Genomic DNA, 23018 nt, shown 5'->3' on the forward strand with positions numbered 1-23018 from the left:
ATAATTTGAATGATAGTTGCATGCTTCTTGTAGTTATAAGCTATGATGCATAGACAATGATACGGATACTGGGCACATGATACGATACGAGATTCGTCGACACACGAATTTTAAAATCTTATAAGACACGGGGACACATATAAAAGAGTAATTCTTCACATCCAAGCAATTTTACATCTAAATGATTTGAGTTACGCTTTTCTTTTTCCCGTTTTCTTCCTCCCTTGTGCTTCTTATTCTTCTTGTTCTTGTTCTTCTCCTCCTCCTACTTTTTTATTATTTTTCAATTTTGTTACCGTCGTCACCAACAACACTTCTTCCTCTTCCTCTTCCTCTTCCTCCTCCTCCCCCTCCTCTTGGAATTTCGTCTCCTCCTTCCTTTTCATCCTTCTCCTCCACCACCATCATCATCATCATAATCATCATTGTTATCGTTATTGTCTTCTTCTAATATGTATTGTCGTTAATTTTCGGTTCATTTGTGATGCAAGTATTTCTGAATTCGAATTTATATAATGGACTATTTTCGATTCATTTGGTATTATACAATGATTTTGTTTTGATAATATTTTCAGTTCATTCGATTACCACAAAGAATCAGAATCAATAAAGATATTAGTAAAATGTTGGTGTCGTTGGTGATGACGATAATGATGGAAGAGTAAGAAGAAAAGGAAGGAGGAGATCAAAGAAATTCAAATAAAAAAGAAACAGGAGGAGGAGATAGATGTGGTGGTATGGTGGTGGTAACCATGACGATAATGAAAAAAAGATGAAGAAAGAGGAGGAGGAGGAGGAGGAGATAAGTCGTAATGATATGTCATTTAGACACAGCAGGCACGCATGTCGAACGAATGCCAATGAATATCGTGTTCAAAATGTGTACGACACGGCAACTCAGCGAAGTATCCGTACTTCAAAGATTATAAGTAGTTATAAATAGAACACCAATACTATGTATGTGTCTATTAAGATTGACTAAAATTTTCTTTTTAATATTCCAAGTTAATCTTGATTAATATTGTGTTAAAATTGTTATGCAAAAGAAGAAAAAAGCGGCTAGGACTCTTCAAAATTCATAAACTTGAAGATTCTTTAAAAGGTTCCACTCAAGGAAACGATAGAAGCAGACAAAGATACAATAATTTCAACTTGTAGACAAAAATATAACAGATAAAGATAAGTATAACAACTCACAAGACAGTGAGACTCCAAGCAATTATAACTCTATCTTCTTCTCTACTTTACCAGCACTTTAATCCATCTTAAGTTTCTGTTTGATCTTCATGGATTCTCAAATCTTTAACTTCCTTGCTTTCATCTTCTTTCTCTTCTTCATCCTTGCTGCTCTGAGAATAAGAAAGAAAAGTGATGTAATTCCAAATATACCCCCAGGACCACAGAAGCTACCTATCATAGGAAACATACCAAATCTTATTGCATCAACTCCACATAGAAAGCTAAGAGATTTGGCCAACAAATATGGACCATTGATGCACCTTCAACTTGGACAAGTCTCTACCATTGTTGTTTCCTCAGCAGAATATGCTAAAGAGGTTATGAACACACATGACATCATCTTTGCTTCAAGGCCTCCAGTTCTAGCAGCAAAGATAATTTCTTATGATTGCACAAACATTGGTTTTGCACCCTATGGAAATTACTGGAGGCAGTTAAGGAAGATTTGCACCTTGGAGCTCTTGAGCACGAAACGAGTCAATTCGTTCCGGCCAATAAGAGAAGAGGAGTTCACCAATCTTGTTAGGAGGATTATGTCATCAAAAGAAGGATCAGTTAACCTCACTGAAGAAGTGATTTCGTCGATATGTGGAATCATTTCGCGGTCTGCGTTCGGAGGCACAAAACGTGGAGACCAAGAGAAGTTCATATCGCTTGTGCTACAAGCAACAGATATTGCAGGGGGTTTTGATGTAGGAGATCTGTTTCCTTCTTGGGAATGGCTTCAACTTGTGAGTGGATTGAGGCCTAAGCTTGAGAGTTTCCAAAGACAAATTGATGAGATATTGGAAAACATTGTTAGTGATCACAAAGAGGCAAAGTTGGAAGGTAAAGGCAAAAATGATGAAGATCTTGTGGATGTTCTCCTTCAATTTGAAGATGGTACCAATCAAGATATTTGCTTAAGTAGAAACAATATCAAGGCTATACTCCTGGTAAGGATAATCTTGATCTTGTTTACTCTTTAGTTAGAAGATTTTTAATTTTTTTAATGTAATCACTGCCTTGCTTTGCCTAACCTCAAGTAATTAATCATTACTTTTTAGGATATGTTTGGTGGAGGAAGCGAGACATCGGCGCATACCATAGATTGGGCAATGTCAGAGATGATAAGGGATCCAAGAGTAATGGAGAAAGCACAAGCTGAGATCAGAGAGTTGTTCAACAGAATAGGAAAGGTTGATGAGACTCTCATCAATGAACTCAAATATTTGAAAGCAGTTGTGAAAGAGACACTAAGGTTACACCCTCCAGCTCCTCTTTTACTTCCAAGAGAATGTGGAGAAGCTTGTGAGATCAATGGATACTACATTCCCTACAAAAGTAAGGTCATAGTGAATGCTTGGGCAATTGGAAGAGATCCAAACTATTGGAGTGACCCAGAGAAGTTTTATCCAGAGAGGTTCATTGATAGTTCCATAGATTACAAAGGGAATAACTTTGAGTTTGTACCGTTTGGTGCCGGAAGAAGAACATGCCCCGGCAGCACATTAGGCCTGCTAAATGTTGAGCTGGCGCTCGCATATTTGTTGTATCACTTTGATTGGAAGCTTCCAAGTGGAATGAAACATGAGGAATTGGACATGTCTGAGGCATTTGGAGTTGCTGTTAGAAGAAAAAAAGACCTGCAATTGGTTCCCATTGTTTTTAGTCCTTTGCTTGAAACATAAACATAGATTAGATGCTAATATGCTATGTTGTGTATCCTTTGATCAAGATTCTGGTCATTTACTTTTGAAATAAAGCTGCATGATTGTGTGATCGTTGTTATTGATTAAAATCAATGGCAATTTGTCAACATATTCTTTCTAGCTGATATTAATTAATACAGTTATTTTTCATTGGTTATTATAAAAAAAATTGTCCATATATAATTTGAATGATAATTGTCAGCTTCTTGTAGTTATAAGTAGTGATATATAGAACACCAATAGTCCAATACTATATATGTGTTTATTAAGATTGACTAAGCTTTCTTTTTTAATAATCTAAGTTAACCCTGATTAATATTCTGTGTTAAAATTGCCATGCAAAAGAAGAAGAAGAAAGAAGTCAAGACTCATAAAAGTTCATAAACTTGAAGATTCTTTATAAGATTCCACTCAAGGAAACATAGAAGCAGACAAAGATACAGTAGTTTCAACCACCCTCCTGTTGCAAATATTCAAATAGCAAGTCTTGACAAAAACTCTCAATAAAAAATGAAACAGGTTAAAGAAATCTCAAACTCAGAAAGCTTAAGAATACTTAGTTAATCATATATATAGTACTAGTCTGGTAGAGTTAACAATACCTAGTTGGTTAAGCAGTAAGCAAGTTTGTCCCCTTCCAAATGGTTTCAACTTCGAGCCATGCGCATCGAGTTTAATGCACCATGGATTCTCTACTCTTTGACTTTCCAACACTCTTCTGCTTTTTCCTCTTCATGCTTGCAGCACTTAAACTATGGAAGAAGAAGAATCTCAATCAAATTAACTCAACCTCAAACATAGCCCCAGGTCCATGGAAGCTACCTATCATAGGAAACATACACCATCTTGCTACATCCACGCCTTATCGAAAATTAAGAGACTTGTCCAAAATACATGGACCTTTGATGCATCTACAGCTTGGAGAGATCTTCACCATTGTTGTTTCCTCAGCAGAGTATGCCAAGGAGGTAATGAAAACACATGACATCATCTTTGCATCAAGGCCTCAGATTCTAGCTGCAAAGATTATATCATATGATTGCACAAGCATAGCCTTAGCACCTTATGGAAACTACTGGAGACAGCTAAAGAAGATTTGCACATTGGAGCTTTTCACTTCGAAGCGTGTCGATTCATTTCAGCTGATAAGAGAAGAAGAGTTCACTAGTCTTATCAAAAGAATCATTGCTGCAACAAATAATAATAATGGATCTCCTGTGGACCTCACTCAAGAGGTGTTTTCAACTATATACACTGTCACTTCAAGGGCCGCGTTTGGCATGAAATTCAAAGATCAAGAAAGATTCATATCGCTGGCGAAAGAATTGGCGAAGGTGGGGACTGGTTTTTCTTTAGGAGATTTGTTTCCATCAGCTAAATGGCTTCAACTTGTCTCTGGCTTGAGGCCTAAGATTGAGAAGTTGCATGGACAAACGGATCAGATACTGCAAAACATCATCAATGAACATAAAGAGGCAAAGTCATCAAAATCCAAAGAAGGACAAGGTGAAGTTGAAGGTCTTCTAGATGTTCTCTTAAGATTTGAGGATGGTAATGGATCAAACCAAGATTTCTCCTTAACTAGTAACAATATCAAGGCTATAATCTTGGTAAGGATAGTCATTTTTCATGTTGCTATGTCAGATTCCATTTGGTTATCTTCATTATCAGTCTATTTGGATAATAATACACTTGGTAATTGACAATAAGAGAGAAATTTGTGAAACTTACCCTGTGAACTTAAATGGTTAAATATTGTAAATAAGAGCAACCATTTTGTTATTTCCAAGAAATAATGGGTTTAGTTGTTTATAATAATTAATATATTCATCAGTTGATGTGCAAAATGAAGCATGAATAGTCCTTAAGGCTTTGAATTTGCAGAGAAATACAGTTAGAAATTGTCAATAGTACTAGACTGAGATACTTAACTTTTTCTTCTATTAAAATTCACTTATTCACAAGAAATTCATGACATAATAAACCAGTAACCTTATTATTAGTTGTGTTTGCATATTTGTTTCCATATTAGATTAACATCACTAATAATTACTTTTTAGAATATCTTTGGTGCTGGTGGTGGGACAACAGCAACTACAATAGATTGGGCAATGGCAGAAATGATAAAGGACCCAACAATAATGAAGAAAGCACAAGTTGAGGTGAGAGAAAACTTCAGTAAGAAAGGAAGTGTTGATGAAACTTGCCTCCATAAACTCAAATATTTGAAATCAGTGGTCAAAGAGACTCTCAGATTACACCCTCCAGTTCCTCTTTTGCTCCCAAGAGAATGCAGATCCGAATGCGATATAAATGGCTATCACATACCTGAAAAGAGTAAGGTCATTGTGAATGCTTGGGCAATAGGAAGAGATCCAAACTACTGGAGTGAACCAGAAAGGTTTTATCCAGAGAGATTCCTTGATAGCTCTATTGACTACAGAGGGAACAATTTTGAGTACATTCCATTTGGTGCAGGAAGAAGAATGTGTCCCGGAAGCGCATTAGGCGTGATAAATGTTGAACTTTCCCTGGCATATTTGTTGTATCACTTTGATTGGAAGCTTCCCAGTGAAATGAGAAGTGAGGAACTGGATATGACTGAGGCACTTGGAGTTACTGTCAGAAGAAAAGATGATCTGCAACTGGTTCCCATTGCTTCTTATCCTTTGCTTGAAGCATAAACCATATGCAAGTACAAGAGTTGATATTTGTTATCTGCTTCTGAAATAAAGCTATCTTCATTGTTGCTGCTTGCAGCAGAGTTTACTTTCTAATGGATAAAATCATGAGTGACAATAGATTCTAGCAGAGATCACTTCTGAATCAGTTTGTTGCAAATGTAAACTAAATAAATTAGTTTGTGTCAAATGACTATTCAAGTTGTGAATTTGAAAAGTAGTTACTTTTGCTAAAGTAACAATACATGATTGAAGTCCTTCGTGAACCTTTTTTACACAATCAGTACATCAAAATTAAACGTACTAAAACGTATTAGTATATTATTACTAATAGAGGGGCCTATTAAAAAAGATACTTTAATATATTTTTTCTGACAAGTTCTTCATATGATACAATTTAAGCAATAGATATAACGGAAATAACAAAGCAGCAAACAGACAATGAAAATTACCAAGTCATCTTAGTTGCTGGAGAACTAAATCGGCTAAAACAAGAAGCAATAAGCAGAAACCAAAGCCTCAGTAATTTTCAACTCATCAAACAACAGCTGTTAGTTTTTTATCTGTGTTGCTCCATGGATTCTCTGATCCTTGACTTGCTAGCTCTTGTCACCTTCATAGTCTGTATTGTTTTGGCCCTGATAATTGGAAGGAGTCTCAAGAAAATTGAGTCAACTGCAAACATACCCCCAGGGCCATGGAAGCTACCTATTATAGGAAACATACACCATCTTGTTACATCCAAACCACATCAAAGATTAAGAGATTTGGCCAATATATATGGGCCATTGATGCACCTTCAACTTGGAGAGATCTCAACCATTGTTATCTCTTCACCAGAATATGCTAGAGAGGTAATGAAAACCCATGATGTTGTGTTTGCATCAAGGCCTAAAATTCTGGCTACAGAAATAATGTCTTATGGTTCAACAAATATAGTTTTTGCACCTTATGGAAATTATTGGAGACAGCTGAGGAAGATTTGCATGTTGGAGCTTTTCACCCCCAAAAGGGTCAAGTCATTCCAGCCAATAAGAGAAGAAGAGCTTACCAATCTCATAAAAAGGATTGCATCGGCGAAAGGATCAACTGTCAACCTCACTGAAGAAGTACTTTCATCAGTATATACAATCAATTCCAGGGCTGCATTTGGCATGAAATGTAAAGATCAAGAAAAATACATTTCAGTTATAAAAGAAGCAACAATGGTTGCTGCAGGTTTTGATTTAGGAGATTTGTTTCCTTCTTCCAAATGGATTCAACTTGTCAGTGGCTTGAGGCATAAGCTTGAGAGGCTGCAAAGACAAAGTGATCAAATACTGGAAAACATCATCAATGAGCACAGAGAGGCAAAGTTAAGAGCCAGAGAAGGTGAAAATGAATCAGATCATGATCTCATGGATGTTCTCCTAAAATTTGAGGGTGGTAATGCATCCAGCCATGATATATGCATAACTACAGATAACATTAAAGCCATCATACAGGTAAGTTTTAAAAACAAATTGTAAAATCTAATATATCTTTACATGAATTCTAAATAGCTACTTTTTTTCCCTTGTATAGTTTAGTGTTTGCATAAATTTTTTCAGGTGTCCCCTTGGATATGTTTGCAGAATTTAATTTTGATGCTAAAGTAGTTTTACACGTACATCTAATTATGTAATGTCATATCAGTAAAAATAACTACATCTCACATTGACGAGTCATCCAAAAGAACGGATGTGATTGCACGAGTGTGTAAAATGCTTCATCAAAAATAAACTAATTGATCATTATGTACTTCTTAGGACATATTTGGAGCTGGAGGTGAGACAGCATCAACTACTATAGATTGGGCAATGGCAGAGATGATGAAGGACCCAAGAGTAATGCAGAAAGCACAGGTCGAGGTGAGAGAGATATTCGACATGAGTGGAAGTGTTGATGAGACTTACATGGATGAACTCAAGTATTTGAAAGCAGTGGTCAAAGAGACCCTCAGGTTACACCCTCCAGCTCCACTTTTGATTCCAAGAGAATGTAGAGAAGCATGTGAGATTAATGGATATCACATAGCTGTGAAAAGTAAGGTGATTGTGAATGCTTGGGCAATTGGAAGAGATCCAAAGTACTGGAGTGAAGCAGAGAGGTTTTATCCAGAGAGATTTATTGATAGTAGCATTGACTACAAAGGAAGCAATTTTGAATACATTCCATTTGGTGCTGGAAGAAGAATATGCCCAGGCATCACATTAGGCTTGATGAATGTAGAGCTGGCCCTTGCATATTTGCTGTATCACTTTGATTGGGAGCTTCCTAATGGTGTCAAATGTGAGGACTTGAACATGACTGAGCAATTTGGAGTTACTGTTAGAAGAAAAGATGACCTGCAATTGATTCCTATTGCTTCTCATTGTTTGCATGAACAACATAAATAACACAACCAGAAGCTATAGCTTTTGAAATGAAGAGATTTTGCTGTGAATGTTGCTTATATAGATTTGTATGTGCATGAATAATACAAACTGATTAATGAAATGTGTTTGAGATGTTTACTTCAATATTCTCAAATCTTGTGCTAGATGAGTTGAATTTTAATTCAACCATGGTTAATTAGCCATAAATTTTGGGTGTAATTTTGTGAGATTCTGAGAAGGCTTTTTTAGCTTCATTTGAAACCAGACCTGTATGTGATTATGTGAGTGGTAATTGTTAATGTTGCAAGTGTGAGGAATATGTATGAAATTAGTCTTACATTAAAGAAAGCAAAGAAGAGTGAGGAGTTTATAAGATCAGAAATCCATTAATTTATTATCTAAAGGTTTTAAATTTATATTAATATAATATTCATATTCAAGATCAACTTTTTTATGCATATAGTTAAGCAATTTGGTATATATTTCTATATATAATTAATGAAACTCCTATTTATCAAACCAGCTGTGTCAAATGATTTTCTCCATTTTTTTGAAAAAATTAAAACTAAAACTTTTAGGATTTGTTTGGGTGAGCTTCTAAGAAAATATCTTTTTTTGAGTTATCTTTTTTTAAAAGATCTTATGAAAAAATAAAAGTAATTTTATGTTAGGATATCTCATGCAAAAAGATCTTTTTATTTATCAATTATATTTGGATATAACAATATAAAAATACTTTTTTGTTTATTTATTACATGAAAAACATCTTTTTTTAAAGAAAAAAAGATCTTTTAAAAAAAGATGTAAATTACAACTTCTCAAAAAAGATATTTTTTTTTTCTAGTGTTTTTATTTTTACTACTAGAAATTTGCTAAACACACTAAAAAATAAAAAAAAATATTTTTTTAAAATAATAGCGCCCAAACAAACACTTATTCTTATTTTATTATTATTAACTTCTAGATGCTTTACCTTAATTTCCAATTCTAGATGCTTTAGCTTTAACAACAGAAGGCATTGTAAGGAAAGGGATAAAACTATTCTGTTCAACTCAGAGAAAATTAAATCTCTCTTCTCAAGTTTAACTTAGTCCCTAGTTTTGGGCTGGGGAAATAATCACATAATTGGAAGTCACCAAAAACCATGGCGTAGAATGTTAATTTCTCGTTGCTTGGGAAGGAATCAACCATAATGTTACGCAATTTGTCAAAAAGAAAAACAAACACATTTTAGTTATTTACTATTATCTTTTAAGTTCTAGCAGTCAACATTGCTGAAGAATATAATTGACTTTGATTATTAAAAATTCAATAATTCATTAAAAATATACGACTCTAGGTATGAACATAATTTGAAGGAGGTAAATAACAACTCTAGCTAGATTTTTAAAAGTAAAAATCAATTCAATTTTCTTTTTCTTATTTGATCCAATATATTCTGATATAAGTTTTTTGTAGTTTAGATTGAATTATTTTATTCGATTAAAAAAAATTAAAGTATTGAATAGCAAAACTAAATCAAACTTATTTTACATTTGCAAAATGTTAATTAATTCAAAATAATATAGGAATAAAATAAAATAATAGAAAGTACAGGATGAAGAGAAAAAATTATAATAAAAAAACATAAACATTGATTATTTGACTATTGGTTCCCACCTTTTTTTTAATTTTATATTTCAAATTTTAAAACATAGTTATATTAATGATAGTTATATTAACTATGTTTAATTAATTTGGGTTAGTCGAGTAGTGAGCTCACTCGTTTGCTTAAGTTCTAATTTGCGACAGATTAATACTTGATAAATACCGTAAATAAAAAAAATATTAACTATATTTACATGTCTGACAAATTAATTTTAACTTTTCATATAATAGTTAGTTTTGTTATACATTATATAAAAATAATTTTTATGAAGTCACCAAAAAATATAATTTTTATGTTCCAAATTATGCAAACAATATCTTAAACTTGCAATTTGCATGATTTATTTCCTCTTCCATCCTAATCTTTTCGGTTTGGAAAGACCTTTTTGTGCTAATCATCATGATATACATGGCAAAAAGCAGTTGGCAAGTTCATGAAAATCATATTTTAAGATACCACTTGAGTCAATTTAAAATATATTTTATATTATTATTCTAAATCAACACTATCTAGCATAAGATAAGTCGTAAGTTTCATTCAACAAAAACTTGTCCAAATCCCTTTCATCAGCTTAATGGTGGCATGGCACCAAAGTCCAAAATCATATTCACCAACATACTGCACCTATTATTCCCAAAGCAAAAAATATTCTTCATTCTAGAGGGGAAAAAAATTTATTTTATTGGAAAATAATTATAAATACAAATTCTTTGCACCCTTCTTTTTTTCAACCCTGGAATATGACAAAAAGCTGACAACGGTAGGCTGAATAAATTACAAAATTTAAACCATGAGACCATAGATTGTAGCTTATTTTGTTTTTTAATTATGTAATTGGGGTTTTGATCTTTAACAATAAAAATAGAATATATTTCATAATTAGTTGTTTATCTTTTTGAAAAACTTTTAGGCAAATGTTAACGTGTTTAAAAAAAAGTGTACTAGTTTTTGAAAATATAATTTGATATTTAAGATAAAAAAAAGAGAGACAAAAATTTTTAAATTTAAATTATTAATACAAAATATAATAAATTAAGAGTTAAGATTCATTAATAAAGAGTATAATATTGAATAAGAAACATTTAAAGATGAGTTGATTTTCAAAAATATTATTTCTACTCAAAAATAGTTATTATGTTTTCGTGTATAAATATATATATTATTTAATTTATTTTTAATATATATTTTACATTTTAATATATTTTATATTCGTTAGAATATAATTAGGATCAATTAATATTATTTAGTATATTTGAATATTTATTATAGGAGATTACGTCTTTATTATTACGATTCTCTTAGCACCTATAAATATCCTTTTATATTGTATCATTCTAGACAACTTGAATATACTCAATAATACACAAATCTTTTCTCCAGTTTAGTCTCTTATTTTTAACATGGTATTCTTGAGGAGGATAGGTTGTCACTCCTTTCATCCTTTTTCACTTCACCAAGTCTGTTCTTTCTGTCATGTGTTTTTTCGAGTTGAATGATCAAACACTATGGTCATCCGCTGCTTACCTATTCTCATGAAGAAATCATATAATTTACACTCTCTTTCGGCCGTTCTGTCTTCTTTCGTGACAGTTCTATCTGCTTTCTCTTGTAACAATTCCGTCTGCGTTCTCTCGTGGCAGATTCTCGAACCTGTCTTGTGTATCATACATAGTAAATAGTAACCCATTGGTCACTGGCAGATTCTTAAATGAACTCAAATTCGCGATAAATTAGTCCTTATTCTGTTGGATTGAGAATACCCTAGACAACTAAAAAAAATTACTACAGTAATATATAATAGTTTATGTTGGAAAAGAAAAAAAAAAGAGAAATCAAAGGCGTGAATGGGTTCTTGCTAATAAAAGGAGAGAAGAGAATATTCGGATAATGGATAAAGGACCCGAATCCGGTGGGCTTGTTAGGTTGTTGAAATGGGTCACTGGTTTTGAAATTGAAGAGAAAGTTGGGTAAACCATAAAACCAAGGTAGTAGTAGTAGGTGTCTTCTGTTTTCTCTTCTTCTCTTATAAAAACAAGGCTACCCAACACTCTCCTCAGTTACACTATCACACACACTTCTTCTACCAACAACAACATCATCATTTGTGTTTGTTCATTTTCTATATTCTCTCTCTGCAAAGCAAAGCAAGGAATATTGTGAAATCCATGGATTCTGACTATGGTATTCCCAGAGAGCTCTCAGATCTTCAAAAGATTCGATCTTTATATGAGCCAGAGATTCCTCCTTGCCTACAGGTACGCACTCTTTTTATTCTCTCATCAGATCTCATTTTAACAATTCTTAATTTACTCTCTCTGGAATAAAGTTTATTTATTTATTTATTTCTGATTTGCATGGAAATGGGGGTTGAGTTGACCCTATTGGTTTCAATTTTAAATTCTTTCAGGGAACCACTGTGAGGGTTGAGTTTGGTGATGCAACCACCACTGCTGACCCAGCTGATGACCCAACCATAAGGAGGGCTTTTCCAAACACTTATGGACAGCCTTTGGCTCACTTCCTTAGAGCCACTGCTAAGGTCCCTGATGCTCAGATCATCACTGAGCATCCACCTATCAGGTCAGTTTTCCAAACATTTCATCAATCCTGTTCTTGAATGAATTGGTTCTTATGATTCTGAATCTTTGTTGGTGTTGGTTGTTGCAGGGTGGGGATTGTTTTCTGTGGGAGACAGTCTCCTGGTGGACACAATGTTATTTGGGGTCTTTACAGTGCACTCAAGATTCACAACCCTGAAAATGTCTTGCTTGGATTCCTTGGTAATTTTCATCATGGATCTCTTTTGAGCTTCTGTTTATTTACTAAAAATATATTAACTTTATGTATTGATGTTACTTTTAGTGTCCTTGTTTTTTATGTACTTATCTTAGCCTAATATAAAAGTTATCACTTTTGTACAATTGAGTAAAATTAGGTATGCATACACTTGATGTGTTTTTTATTACTTTTATGCAATGTAATTCTTAAGAGTACTTATCATTACCTTAAAGTAAAATAGAGTATCTGTTGGGAAAATGAGTAACTAGATTGGAGTGCACTTGTTTCATTATGCAGGTGGTTCGGAAGGTCTATTTGCGCAGAAATATCTCGAGATAAGTGACGAAATTCTCTCAACATACAAAAATCAAGGTTTGTTGTGACAAGTAAAATTTGTTGCTATTGCTGGTTCAATTGTTTGTCTGAAAATTTTTCACTTATTATCATTCTATGGCTGTTAATTTTCTAGGTGGTTATGATTTGCTTGGACGAACAAAAGATCAGATTAGGACAACAGAACAAGTTAATGCTGCACTTGTTGCATGCAACATTTTGAAGCTTGATAGCCTTGTTATCATTGGAGGTATACCTTTCTTGGAACTTCGTATGTTGCTTAACTTTGAGCTTCTAAAGAGGTTTCTAACCATTGACATGTATGATATTTTAGGTGTGACATCAAACACGGATGCTGCGCAGCTTGCAGAAACTTTTGCAGTAGCTAAATGCCCTACAAAGGTATATTACTGGTTGCTCTGGACTTTTGTAATTTTGTCGACCTATGTGCGAAACAATGGGATAATATATTTTGTTGTTCCAACTGATTGGTTTGAAACTCATCAGTTTTTTATTATATCATAAAAGACTAAGGTAGTTGGGATTGTGCAGGTGGTTGGTGTTCCTGTAACTTTGAATGGAGATCTTAAGAACCAGTTTGTTGAAACCAATGTTGGTTTTGATACAATTTGCAAGGTACTTGTCCTTCGATCTTCGGTTTGCATGATTCTCAAGTTTTAACGCATGATGAAGCACAATTAATATGGTTCTTTTTAGGCTCTGTATAGGAGATATGTTGCTATTTCAGAAGTTGGTAGTGTTGATTGTATCACTTATTATAAAATGCAACAGTGGACAACTTGTTTTCAACATGATAGGCAAATAACTTTTGTGCCATGTCAGCTTGGAAGATTGTACTATGAAATAATGATCAATTGATTTTTATATATTGTTTCTGTATAATTAGGTGAATTCTCAACTCATCAGCAATGTCTGCACTGACGCCCTCTCTGCAGAGAAGGTAAAGAGGCACATTCATATGTTTATATTTTGTTTGCTTGTGTAAGCTCTTTATTCTAGTTAGTTTTCTTCTCACTACCTTTCTGACGAAATCTTCTTTTCCAGTATTATTATTTCATCCGTCTTATGGGACGTAAGGCATCCCATGTTGCATTGGAGTGCACCCTCCAGTCCCATCCAAACATGGTTAGTCTTTTCTTTTCTTGCATCCTTCATGGCTGATCATGCTAATTGCTATAGTTCCTTGCTGACAAACTATACTTTAATAATGTATCTGTGCAGGTTATTCTTGGTGAGGAGGTTGCCGCATCAAAGCTTACCCTTTTTGATATTGCAACACAGATTTGTAATGCAGTTCAGGCTAGGGCAGAGCAAGGTGTGGATTATTTGCAGTTCCTTGACTCGGTCTTTGTTTATTTCCTTTCATTTCTGAGATCCATATTCCTTTGTCTTTGGTCAGATAAATATCACGGAGTAATCCTCCTGCCAGAAGGACTAATTGAGAGCATTCCTGAAGTGTATGCACTCTTAAAGGTAACTCCCCTGCCTCAGCAGTCTGGCCCACCTGGGCATGAAACATTTTGAATCATTTATATGCATTTGTATACTGTTGATGAAAATGATGGTACCATTTGAGTGTGTATGGAACACAATTATAAAGGAAATGAATTGATTTTACTAATCAATAAAATTTCAGTGTTTGTAGTTTGTAATTTAAAATCCTATCACTTTTGATGGATTTAGATGGAAATGATTTACTTTATCCTTGATATGTTCTAATAAAATCAATTAAATCAAATAAAATAGATTTTAGTTTTAATGCTTTCCAAACATAGTAAGTGATTTTTAAATCATATATTATTTCATTCAAAACACAATTTTATTTATAAACCATTTCAACTCAATTCAATATATATTCAAATCATTTTCAACTTTTCCCCCCATTCCAAACACCCTTTATGTCATTGATGTTAGCTTAGCTGTTATCATTCAGTTTTTCTGTCTTCCATGATAGAGTATGAAACCTTAATGTTACCTCTATTATCTTTTTGTTCCTCAGGAAATTCATGGTTTACTCAGACAAGGTGTCCCCTCTGACAAGATATCTTCTCAGCTTTCACCATGGGCATCTGCTTTGTTTGAATTTCTTCCACCCTTTATTAGGAAGCAGGTTGGTTCATTTGTCATGTTAAAAACTGACCTTGTGTAAATTTGGCTCTAATGTGTAATGGTAATGATAAATCTAACAATGATATTAATGTTGCAGCTACTCCTCTACCCTGAATCAGATGACTCTGCACAGTTATCTCAGGTAATAATCAACAGATGATTTGTTGTTCAAATAAATTGTTAGAATTTTAGTCCCTTCATGTCTTCTTTTTAATATCTTGCAGATTGAGACCGAGAAATTACTAGCATACCTTGTGGAGGCCGAGATAAACAAGCGTCAGGTATGGTTATTGTTTCGGTTGCATTGTCTTCTATTCCTTACATTTTGAAGTTTTATGTATTTATTGTTTGTGCCTCTGTGGTGTTCCCCACTGCAATGAGTCAGATTCCTTGTAAAAAATATGGTGGATGCTTTTCCAAAATATTAGTGTTGATTTGAAATTATCAAGGATGAGTTGGTTTTGCATGGCTTGACCTTGAATTGCACTTCTCCTATCTAGTTGGTTCCAATTTGATCCTTGATGCCAAAAATAACCTGGTCTTGGACTCTTGGGCCTTAATTGCTTCCTAGTGACATGAAGTGGAAATTATCCTTTTCTGTCTGGATGTTCAATAATTTGTTGTTATTGACAGAAAGAAGGCACTTACAAGGGGAAGAAATTCAATGCAATTTGTCATTTCTTTGGTTACCAAGCTCGTGGATCTCTGCCATCGAAATTTGACTGTGACTATGCATATGTAAGTTAAGTTAATTTGGTTTCTTTAGGACCCTTTCTGATCAGCATCATCTATTCATGTTTCCCTATTTTATTAACAACTTTTCGATATTATTCTAGGTTCTCGGACACATCTGTTACCACATACTGGCTGCTGGTTTAAATGGATACATGGCAACTGTGACTAACCTTAAGAATCCTGTGAACAAGTGGAAGTGTGGTGCTGCACCAATCACAGTATGTAGTCCTTTGTTCTTTTCCTGACAACAAACACTTTGATTTTGATTCCATCGATCATGGTGAATATTCACTTGTTTAGTTTGTTTGGGATGCACTTTAGGCTATGATGACAGTGAAGCGCTGGTCTCCAAATCCCGGAGCCACATCAATTGGAAAACCTGCCATTCATCCAGCTACTGTGGATTTGAGAGGCAAAGCATATGAGTAAGGCTTTTGATTGCATCCTGGCATAAATGTTTGTGTGATTGAATATGAAATAAAAGATTAACTGAAAAATTTTATTTCTTAATTCTATTGATTAGTTAGTTTATTTATTTGATTTTATAAGATTTAATTTACTTTCAGAATTCAGATCCAATATAGTTTGACCTATGGAGTTTTGCTTCATGATTGTGATTTCCCTTTCACTATATGATCCAAGTTCTTGATAGTTAAGATGGGTTTGATCTGATGCATAATGATTTTTTGGTTGCAGCCTGTTGAGACAAAATGCCACAAGCTTCCTCATGGATGATATCTACAGAAATCCAGGTCCACTTCAGTTTGAAGGCCCCGGTGCGGATGCCAAGCCCATAAGTCTTTCTGTTGAAGATCAGGACTATATGGGTCGCATCAAGAAACTTCAGGAGTACCTAGAACAGGTCAGTGCAAGAACCTTTTAAGACATAATTATCATAATGAAATCTTCAAGCTTGTGCTTCATCTGATTTATTTTCTTCTTCTTGTTTCAGGTTCGAACAATTGTGAAGCCGGGATGTCCGCAAGAGGTACTGAAAGCAGCGCTGAGCGTCATGGGATCCGTCACGGAAGTTCTGGCCGCAATGTCTGCATCTTCCGGCAACAACCTGTCATCTCTTTGACAACATGTGCTCAATTTTCCGAAGTAGCCATTTTTGCCCTTTTTTTTTTACACTTTTTTTTCCATTTTAAGTAGCTAGTTGATGGTTGGAAATAAAAGTGTAAGATCTGACATGTTGCATTGTCAACATGAAAGATTGCTGCGAGTGTATTCAAAAGTTTTGGCTCTATAACCGTACTACTACATAACCTGGGTTGATTCTTTTGAGTAAGTGAGGCTTCTATGTGACATAACACATTGTTGGACAATGTAGCTTGGTTTTTCTTTTCAAGTGAGCTCGTTTTTTTACGAACATTTTATGAAAAAACAGTAGTTCAATTGTTTTGTTTAGTTTAACTTGGGCAGAAATGAGAAATCATTAGAGAGATTAAAATTCAGTTGGGATTATAGATTTGTTTCTTAGTATAGTATGGTGTTTGATTACAGCCGATGAAATTTAAGAAATTTTAAAGAGAGAAAATTGGAATATTGGAAGATAAGAAGTGAACATGTTATGAACGCGGTTTAATTAACCATGTGTGTTGTTCCCTAATCCCTTAATCTCACTTTCAAATGATAAAAATATATGGGCATATCAAAATTCAATCAGTAAATTAGCAAATTAGCAAGATACCCGTGCAATGCACGGACAACACATACATACGCAGATTAGAATTGTTAGTTATTTTATCTAGTGTAAAAAAGGTGTAAAAAAGAAACGATCATTTTTATTATTTTTAAAGTATTTGTAAAATTTAAAGTAAATTGTAATCATTTCAATTAAAAAAAAGGAAGACATGAAGAATATTAGACTATTCTAATATTGTTTGTAGATGCAGTGATAATATGAATAATACTATTGTGATTTCAGTTGACTCCAGTGTTAGAATTCTTTTTTATACTTAAGTAGTAAAAAGTAACGCAAATTTGATTTCTAGTAAGAATTCAATTTTTATGATTAGTTTAAATCAAATCACACAAAAAGTGGTTTAATTTTCAATTGTATTCTCATGAGCTATGATATTACCAAAATTATCCTCACTAAAGAGTTAGTGGTAATAGTTAAAGGACAAAATAATTATTTCAAACACACTCTACATGTTCTATTTCAATTATATTCTTTTGATTCCTAATCAAAGAATTCTCTCCATAATTAATTCAATTCTCTCAAACATTTTATTAAACTCTAACTTATTAAAAACTTCCAAACACCCTCAAAATTAACTCCATTCTTTTAACATTGTTGTTTAATATATTCTTCCTTGTAGTCGTTTGGTAAGTTGGAAACAAAATAACATAATTCATGGAATATAAAATTATACACAAACTAAACAAAAAACATCCCTAATGCCATATCTTCCAAGTGATGTCTCCATTCTAATTACACCAATGATGGACGCACTAATTGCTGCGGAGAACTTCTCTATAATCAAGTCATCATCAAGAATAGAGCATCAACGTGTATTCCTAAAAATACAAAAATTAAATGTAAGAAGAAGAAGCAAAAAGAAAGAACAAACTTGCAATATTTACCTAAGGCTCATTGGAAGCATCATATGAACTTTAATCTGCCTGTTTTTTGGCCTCCAATGTTCTCTAGATCAAAAAAGCGCATATCTTAAGAAGCCATTAGATTTATCAACTAAGGATCATCCTCTGCATCTAGCAACTAAACCATGAAACCAACAAAATATATTTTTTTATGGAATTTGTAATTTGCTTTAGCCACTTAAACAATGTTTTCAGAGCCCGTAACTCAAAATCATAACACAGTGAACGTGTAGGGAGCATTTTCATCAAACGTGTTGTGCGAGATGAGGTTCGTGACCAATTAAGCTTCAACCTGACAAAGCCGGGTCATTAATCACGTATTAATCATTCGACACCAATCAAAAAAATAATAAATAAACAAACTGATATTTAAGAAGTTAAAAAATGTAAAAAAAAAAAAAAAAAAAAAAACTTGAATGCGGCCATGAGAATTGAAAATTGCATTAGTTACAATGGCAATTAGCAATGTTCAATTTAGATGGGATGGTACGGACCTTAGGTGAATAACATAATTTAACTATTTTAAACTCTATATCACCTCATTTACCTTATTATCAGTCTAGACATATGATATATGTAAGTAACTTAAAGTAAGATTACAATTCTCTTTTATGTATAAAACAAATATCATAAAAGAATAGATGCACCAAAGACAAAGCTGCATCAAAATTTTCTTGTTTTGATATTGTGACAACTCAGTTCTTGCTTAAAATAGAATGAATTGTAAAATAGAAGTTTTGGTTATTAATTACACTTGGATTATGATTAAAGGGGAAAAATGCCTTGATATATCTCTCATATCTTCTGTCAACACATGTTAGAATTTCACAAATGAACTACTATAAGTAAGAAATCAGATGAAATCAGTAACTTTGATGCACACAATCAGAAACAGAAAGAATCATTAGGGGCAGATGTGGCATAATAAACACGAATTTAAAGAAGGAATAATGGTTTTTTTTAATCGTGTATATGAAATCCAAAATGAAATAAAATAAATACCTGGGTATCATAGCTAAAAAACATGCCACCAATTCAAGCAATCACACTATCAAAGAGATAGAATAATTAAAGTACTTACCTAATGATGCATAAATGCAAATTCAATAGATTATGCCTCTTAAATAGAAAATGTATATATCAAATGAAATCTAAAAAATAGAAAAGGTCTTGAAATTACTTCAAGATCATATTGCATGAATTCTTCCCAGTAGAAACAGAAAATGCAGCAAAAATTTTTGATTTGACAAATGAACCAATCAAAGATGCACCTAGTAGGAAGAAAAGGTTAAAAACAATCAATGCCATCATCTTAACTTCAACTAATAAAAAATAAACAATGAAACAAAATAGTAACCACATTGTGGTATTTCAAGTTCTTTGAGTTCATCAATTGTTGCAATAACAACATCAGTTACAAATTATTCTTCCATATTTACTGTTGCTTTTTCTTAATTTAAATGAATTAGATCCTTGATAAAAAATTATCAGTATTATCTCTTTTTATCTGGCATTTTTATTCTCTATTTTCACTCATTTTCTGTTAAGTATTTTATTGTAAGATAAAAAAATTAGTATTTTCTAATATTTTTGAATATACAATCATTTTGGATAAAATCCCATTTTAAAAAGATACCTATCTTGAAGAAAATTGTAATACACAGACATGACAACAAATTTTATTGACCTTTTTTTGTCAATTGTCTCTATCTCTACTAGTATCCTCTACCTCGTCAATATAGAAATGTGTAATGAAGGATATTTACAATCAAGATATTAAAGGAATATATAATGAATTTGCCACTCATAAGAAAGGCTATAGTTAGAGTGCCCAAATTTATTGCCAAATCAAGATATGTTTTGTCTTTGCTGATCTTATCCCAAATTTTAGTGCCATTTGAGAAATAAAAAGTAGAAGTCAACTAAAACCAAAATTAATCTCAAACCAAAAGTTTCAAATAACTTTGAAAATCCAGAGGTTGCAATAGACGCTCACCTTCACCTAATTTACTGTCAACTTTGTAGAAAGGTTATCCTCCAACTTGAACCTTTAGAAAGCAAAACACAAATAAATGACCAAATATATAAATAAAAGACAATTATAGATTTGATGAAAGAAATTTATTAGAATGGATGTAGTTACCATCTTCCCACCTATCCTCCTAAATATAGAGGTTTAAAAGAGTTAACGGATCTCTTGCAATGAACAAAATTAATTAAATAAATAAAGGACCTGAAAACAGAGCATGCACAATATCAGTTAAAACAAAGTCACCAAAATAATAGAATTTCAATAAATAAATAAATAGATAAACTTGATGAAACGATGAAAACTTTTTATGTGATAATGGAATGTATTACAGAGCAATAAAAAGAATATGAAATTCAAGTATGTGAAGCAGTAATTAGCTCAGCCAAACCAATTAGAAATTGAATTGGGGTTTGTCAAAATAGTATAGGGGTGATTCTAAATAGATACCTATTTGATTCACAATTTTCATTGGAAACATATCTTTATCAAACATGAATGACTTGAAAAAAACAAATGAATAATAGGTATGATAGGAAATAAAAAAAGAATGCACACAATATCAAAATGCTGACGTATTGTCTGAAAAATCCTGCAAGTGTTTGAAGAGATGTTCTACACCTTGTTCCTCCTAAGGGAAGATAAGAAAAATGGTCAAGAACAAAAAAAAAAGAGGCAGAGATATTAATAACATGATACACATTATCTGCTTTCTCAAGCTCTTTCAATTTTTCCTGCATAGTTTAAGAAAACACAGGAAATGAATTTAAAAGAAAAATGGATAGCAATAAACTTGGCAAGAAATTCTGACAGATAAAAATTTAACAGACAATTCAGAATTTGCAAAGAAGTTTGCTTGCAACAAAATTAGATTCCACTTTATTAGTAAGCAAATCAAAATTATAAGAAAGAAAGAAAGAACCTGAAGGAATTTGATGTCATGATGGAGGCGCTTGAGTTATGCAAGAATCTTCTGCTTACCCGTGAATTATAGAACCATTACCGACAACACTTTAAGTTGCAACTCGTTTGAATATGTCTGAAATCCTAAACTGCAAAAAAAAAAATGAATACTTGAAAAAGTCAGCAAAAGAAAAGAACACAAAGTATTGAAACCTGAAGCCCAACAGTGTTAATCCCACTTTGGAATAAATAACTAACAGTAGAAAGAGTATGCATTTGGAGGAAGAAGAAGAAGTATGCAAGGATCTTTTCCTGCTTTCAAGCGCATGACGTGCAGCAGATTCCAACACTTGTCCAATCTCTGTGCGGTGGCACGTTCTTGAATATCCTTGTTCTTCCCCATCGTGCTTCCTCCATCTCTGGGTCGCCCTACTTCTCTGGACTTCTGAAATCTCCTTTTCCATTTAGTTTGACTTTTAAGATAAACTTCAAATCTTCAGCTACAATCTCGATCCTACTGGTTGCTGGGATACCGTCCCCTGCTCTCTTCACCTTGTACTATAGTCTCCGCTGCTAAAACTTTTCTTTATCTGGGTTCACACAGTTCTTTCTCCTTCGACACAAGACTTTTCCTTGCTGCCACATTTGCAACTTTCAGCTCTATTTTGATGAACGGGACTGCCCAGTCGATCTTGATAACTTGAAACACAATTTTCAGTTGGTGACATGAAGAGGAGGATGTGGGGGTGGTGAGATGAAGAAAAAAAATTAAGTTTCTTTTTTTTGTTGCTTTTTAATTTTCAGCCACCAAAAATAAAAAGAAAAAGAGCAATTTGATTTTGAGAATGGAATTGTGCAAAAAAATCCCCGCTTTGGCACACGAGAGAGAATACTGTTCTTTGCTTCAACGTATCGTCACCACTGATAATGTTAAATTGGGGGAAATACTGTTCTGTGTCTCGTGTATTGAACTGCTTAATTTTTATATTTTAAATAAATTAATTCTTATGTATATATTATTTAATTTATTTTTAATATATATTTTATATTGATAATTGATTTAGTAATTAATTTTTTGTATTGATAAATATGGTTGTTTAAATAGCGAAGGAAGTAGAACACAAATTTGTGTCCTTTTTTACCATAGGCTACTAATTTGGTAAAATATGTATTTATTTATTATTTGTTTTTTTTTTTGGCATTTTTGTTCCTACTATTTGGAAACAGTAACCAAATATAATCTTACATTTATTAGTTATGAATGGAATTTGGATAAGGATTAATATAAAGTAAAAATTTTGGTACAGTTAATTTTATTTGAAGTTAATAATTAAAAATAGTTAAATAATAATTCAATTAAATTTATAAAAAATTATTAAATAATAATTTAATCAAATTTATCAAGTCATTTAATAATTTTTAACTATTAACTTCAGATAAAATTAATTTTAACTAATTGATTTTTAGGGGTGGCAAAACGGGTTGAACCCGTCGGGCCGATCCGCTAAATTCGCTAAAAAAGCGGGTCGGGCTAGGATTTGGAACCTGCCAAATTAACAAAATCCGCCAAACCCGCATTGCTAAATTGGCGGGTTTTGACGGGGCGGGGCGGGCCGGTCCGGCGGGTCAAAATTTTTTGTTTTTCTTTTGTTTTTTATTAACTAAAAGAGTGATTATTATTATAAAATTAATAATTATAAAATTTTCAAACACTTTTTTTTGTTTTTATTTTTATTCTTTTTTAGTTATTAATTTTATTTATTTTATTTTACAAATTCATATATTTGCTCAAATTATGTGATTTATTTTTTAAAATAAAGATGATTCTATTGACAAATATTATTT

General features: G+C 32.8%; 4 protein-coding genes and 2 long non-coding RNA genes across 10 annotated transcripts; 4 read left to right on the top strand and 2 right to left on the bottom strand.

The window, feature by feature from the left end:
- The first annotated feature begins 132 nt into the window (after window positions 1–132).
- On the top strand, window positions 133–3039 carry LOC140173082 (cytochrome P450 71D9-like). Its single transcript, XM_072231695.1, has 2 exons — window positions 133–2174; window positions 2286–3039. The coding sequence occupies exons 1-2, from the start codon at window positions 1287–1289 to the stop codon at window positions 2907–2909; spliced, it is 1512 nt and encodes a 503-aa protein (XP_072087796.1). The 5' UTR covers window positions 133–1286; the 3' UTR covers window positions 2910–3039.
- Window positions 2639–3672, bottom strand: LOC140183333 (uncharacterized). Its single transcript, XR_011879356.1, has 2 exons — window positions 3533–3672; window positions 2639–2864 (listed from the first exon to the last, which is right to left on the bottom strand). It is a non-coding gene; the product is annotated as an uncharacterized lncRNA (long non-coding RNA).
- Window positions 3614–5889, top strand: LOC112782588 (cytochrome P450 71D9). The gene is made up of 2 exons (XM_025825050.3): window positions 3614–4540; window positions 4991–5889. Exons 1-2 carry the CDS (start codon window positions 3614–3616, stop codon window positions 5612–5614), a joined length of 1551 nt encoding a protein of 516 aa, XP_025680835.1. The 3' UTR covers window positions 5615–5889.
- LOC112782591 (cytochrome P450 71D9-like) lies at window positions 5879–8285 on the top strand. Its single transcript, XM_025825058.3, has 2 exons — window positions 5879–7095; window positions 7399–8285. The coding sequence occupies exons 1-2, from the start codon at window positions 6187–6189 to the stop codon at window positions 8026–8028; spliced, it is 1539 nt and encodes a 512-aa protein (XP_025680843.1). The 5' UTR covers window positions 5879–6186; the 3' UTR covers window positions 8029–8285.
- Window positions 8286–11542: 3257 nt separating this feature from the next.
- LOC112782475 (pyrophosphate--fructose 6-phosphate 1-phosphotransferase subunit alpha) lies at window positions 11543–17088 on the top strand. Of its 2 annotated transcripts, none has more exons than XM_025824868.2 (19): window positions 11543–11910; window positions 12063–12235; window positions 12323–12435; window positions 12731–12805; window positions 12903–13016; window positions 13101–13168; window positions 13319–13402; window positions 13674–13727; window positions 13832–13912; window positions 14009–14102; window positions 14187–14260; window positions 14787–14897; window positions 14994–15038; window positions 15121–15177; window positions 15530–15634; window positions 15733–15849; window positions 15953–16056; window positions 16328–16493; window positions 16584–17088. In XM_025824868.2, the coding sequence occupies exons 1-19, from the start codon at window positions 11821–11823 to the stop codon at window positions 16710–16712; spliced, it is 1854 nt and encodes a 617-aa protein (XP_025680653.1). In that variant the 5' UTR covers window positions 11543–11820; the 3' UTR covers window positions 16713–17088. The 2 variants fall into 2 exon arrangements, 1 of the variants encoding a protein (XP_025680653.1); XR_011879357.1 differs by having other exon boundaries at window positions 11577–11910; window positions 15932–16056.
- Window positions 17089–17910: 822 nt separating this feature from the next.
- LOC112784556 (uncharacterized) lies at window positions 17911–22127 on the bottom strand. Of its 4 annotated transcripts, XR_011879361.1 has the most exons (8): window positions 21432–22094; window positions 21193–21322; window positions 20829–20901; window positions 20385–20474; window positions 20238–20289; window positions 18447–18533; window positions 18224–18286; window positions 17911–18157 (listed from the first exon to the last, which is right to left on the bottom strand). It is a non-coding gene; the product is annotated as an uncharacterized lncRNA (long non-coding RNA). The 4 variants fall into 4 exon arrangements; XR_011879360.1 differs by lacking the exon at window positions 20829–20901; XR_011879359.1 differs by lacking the exons at window positions 17911–18157; window positions 18224–18286 and having other exon boundaries at window positions 18370–18533.
- Between the last annotated feature and the right edge of the window lie 891 nt (window positions 22128–23018).

Source organism: Arachis hypogaea, chromosome 20 (genome assembly GCF_003086295.3).
Source record: "Arachis hypogaea cultivar Tifrunner chromosome 20, arahy.Tifrunner.gnm2.J5K5, whole genome shotgun sequence".
Lineage (NCBI taxonomy): Eukaryota > Viridiplantae > Streptophyta > Magnoliopsida > Fabales > Fabaceae > Arachis > Arachis hypogaea.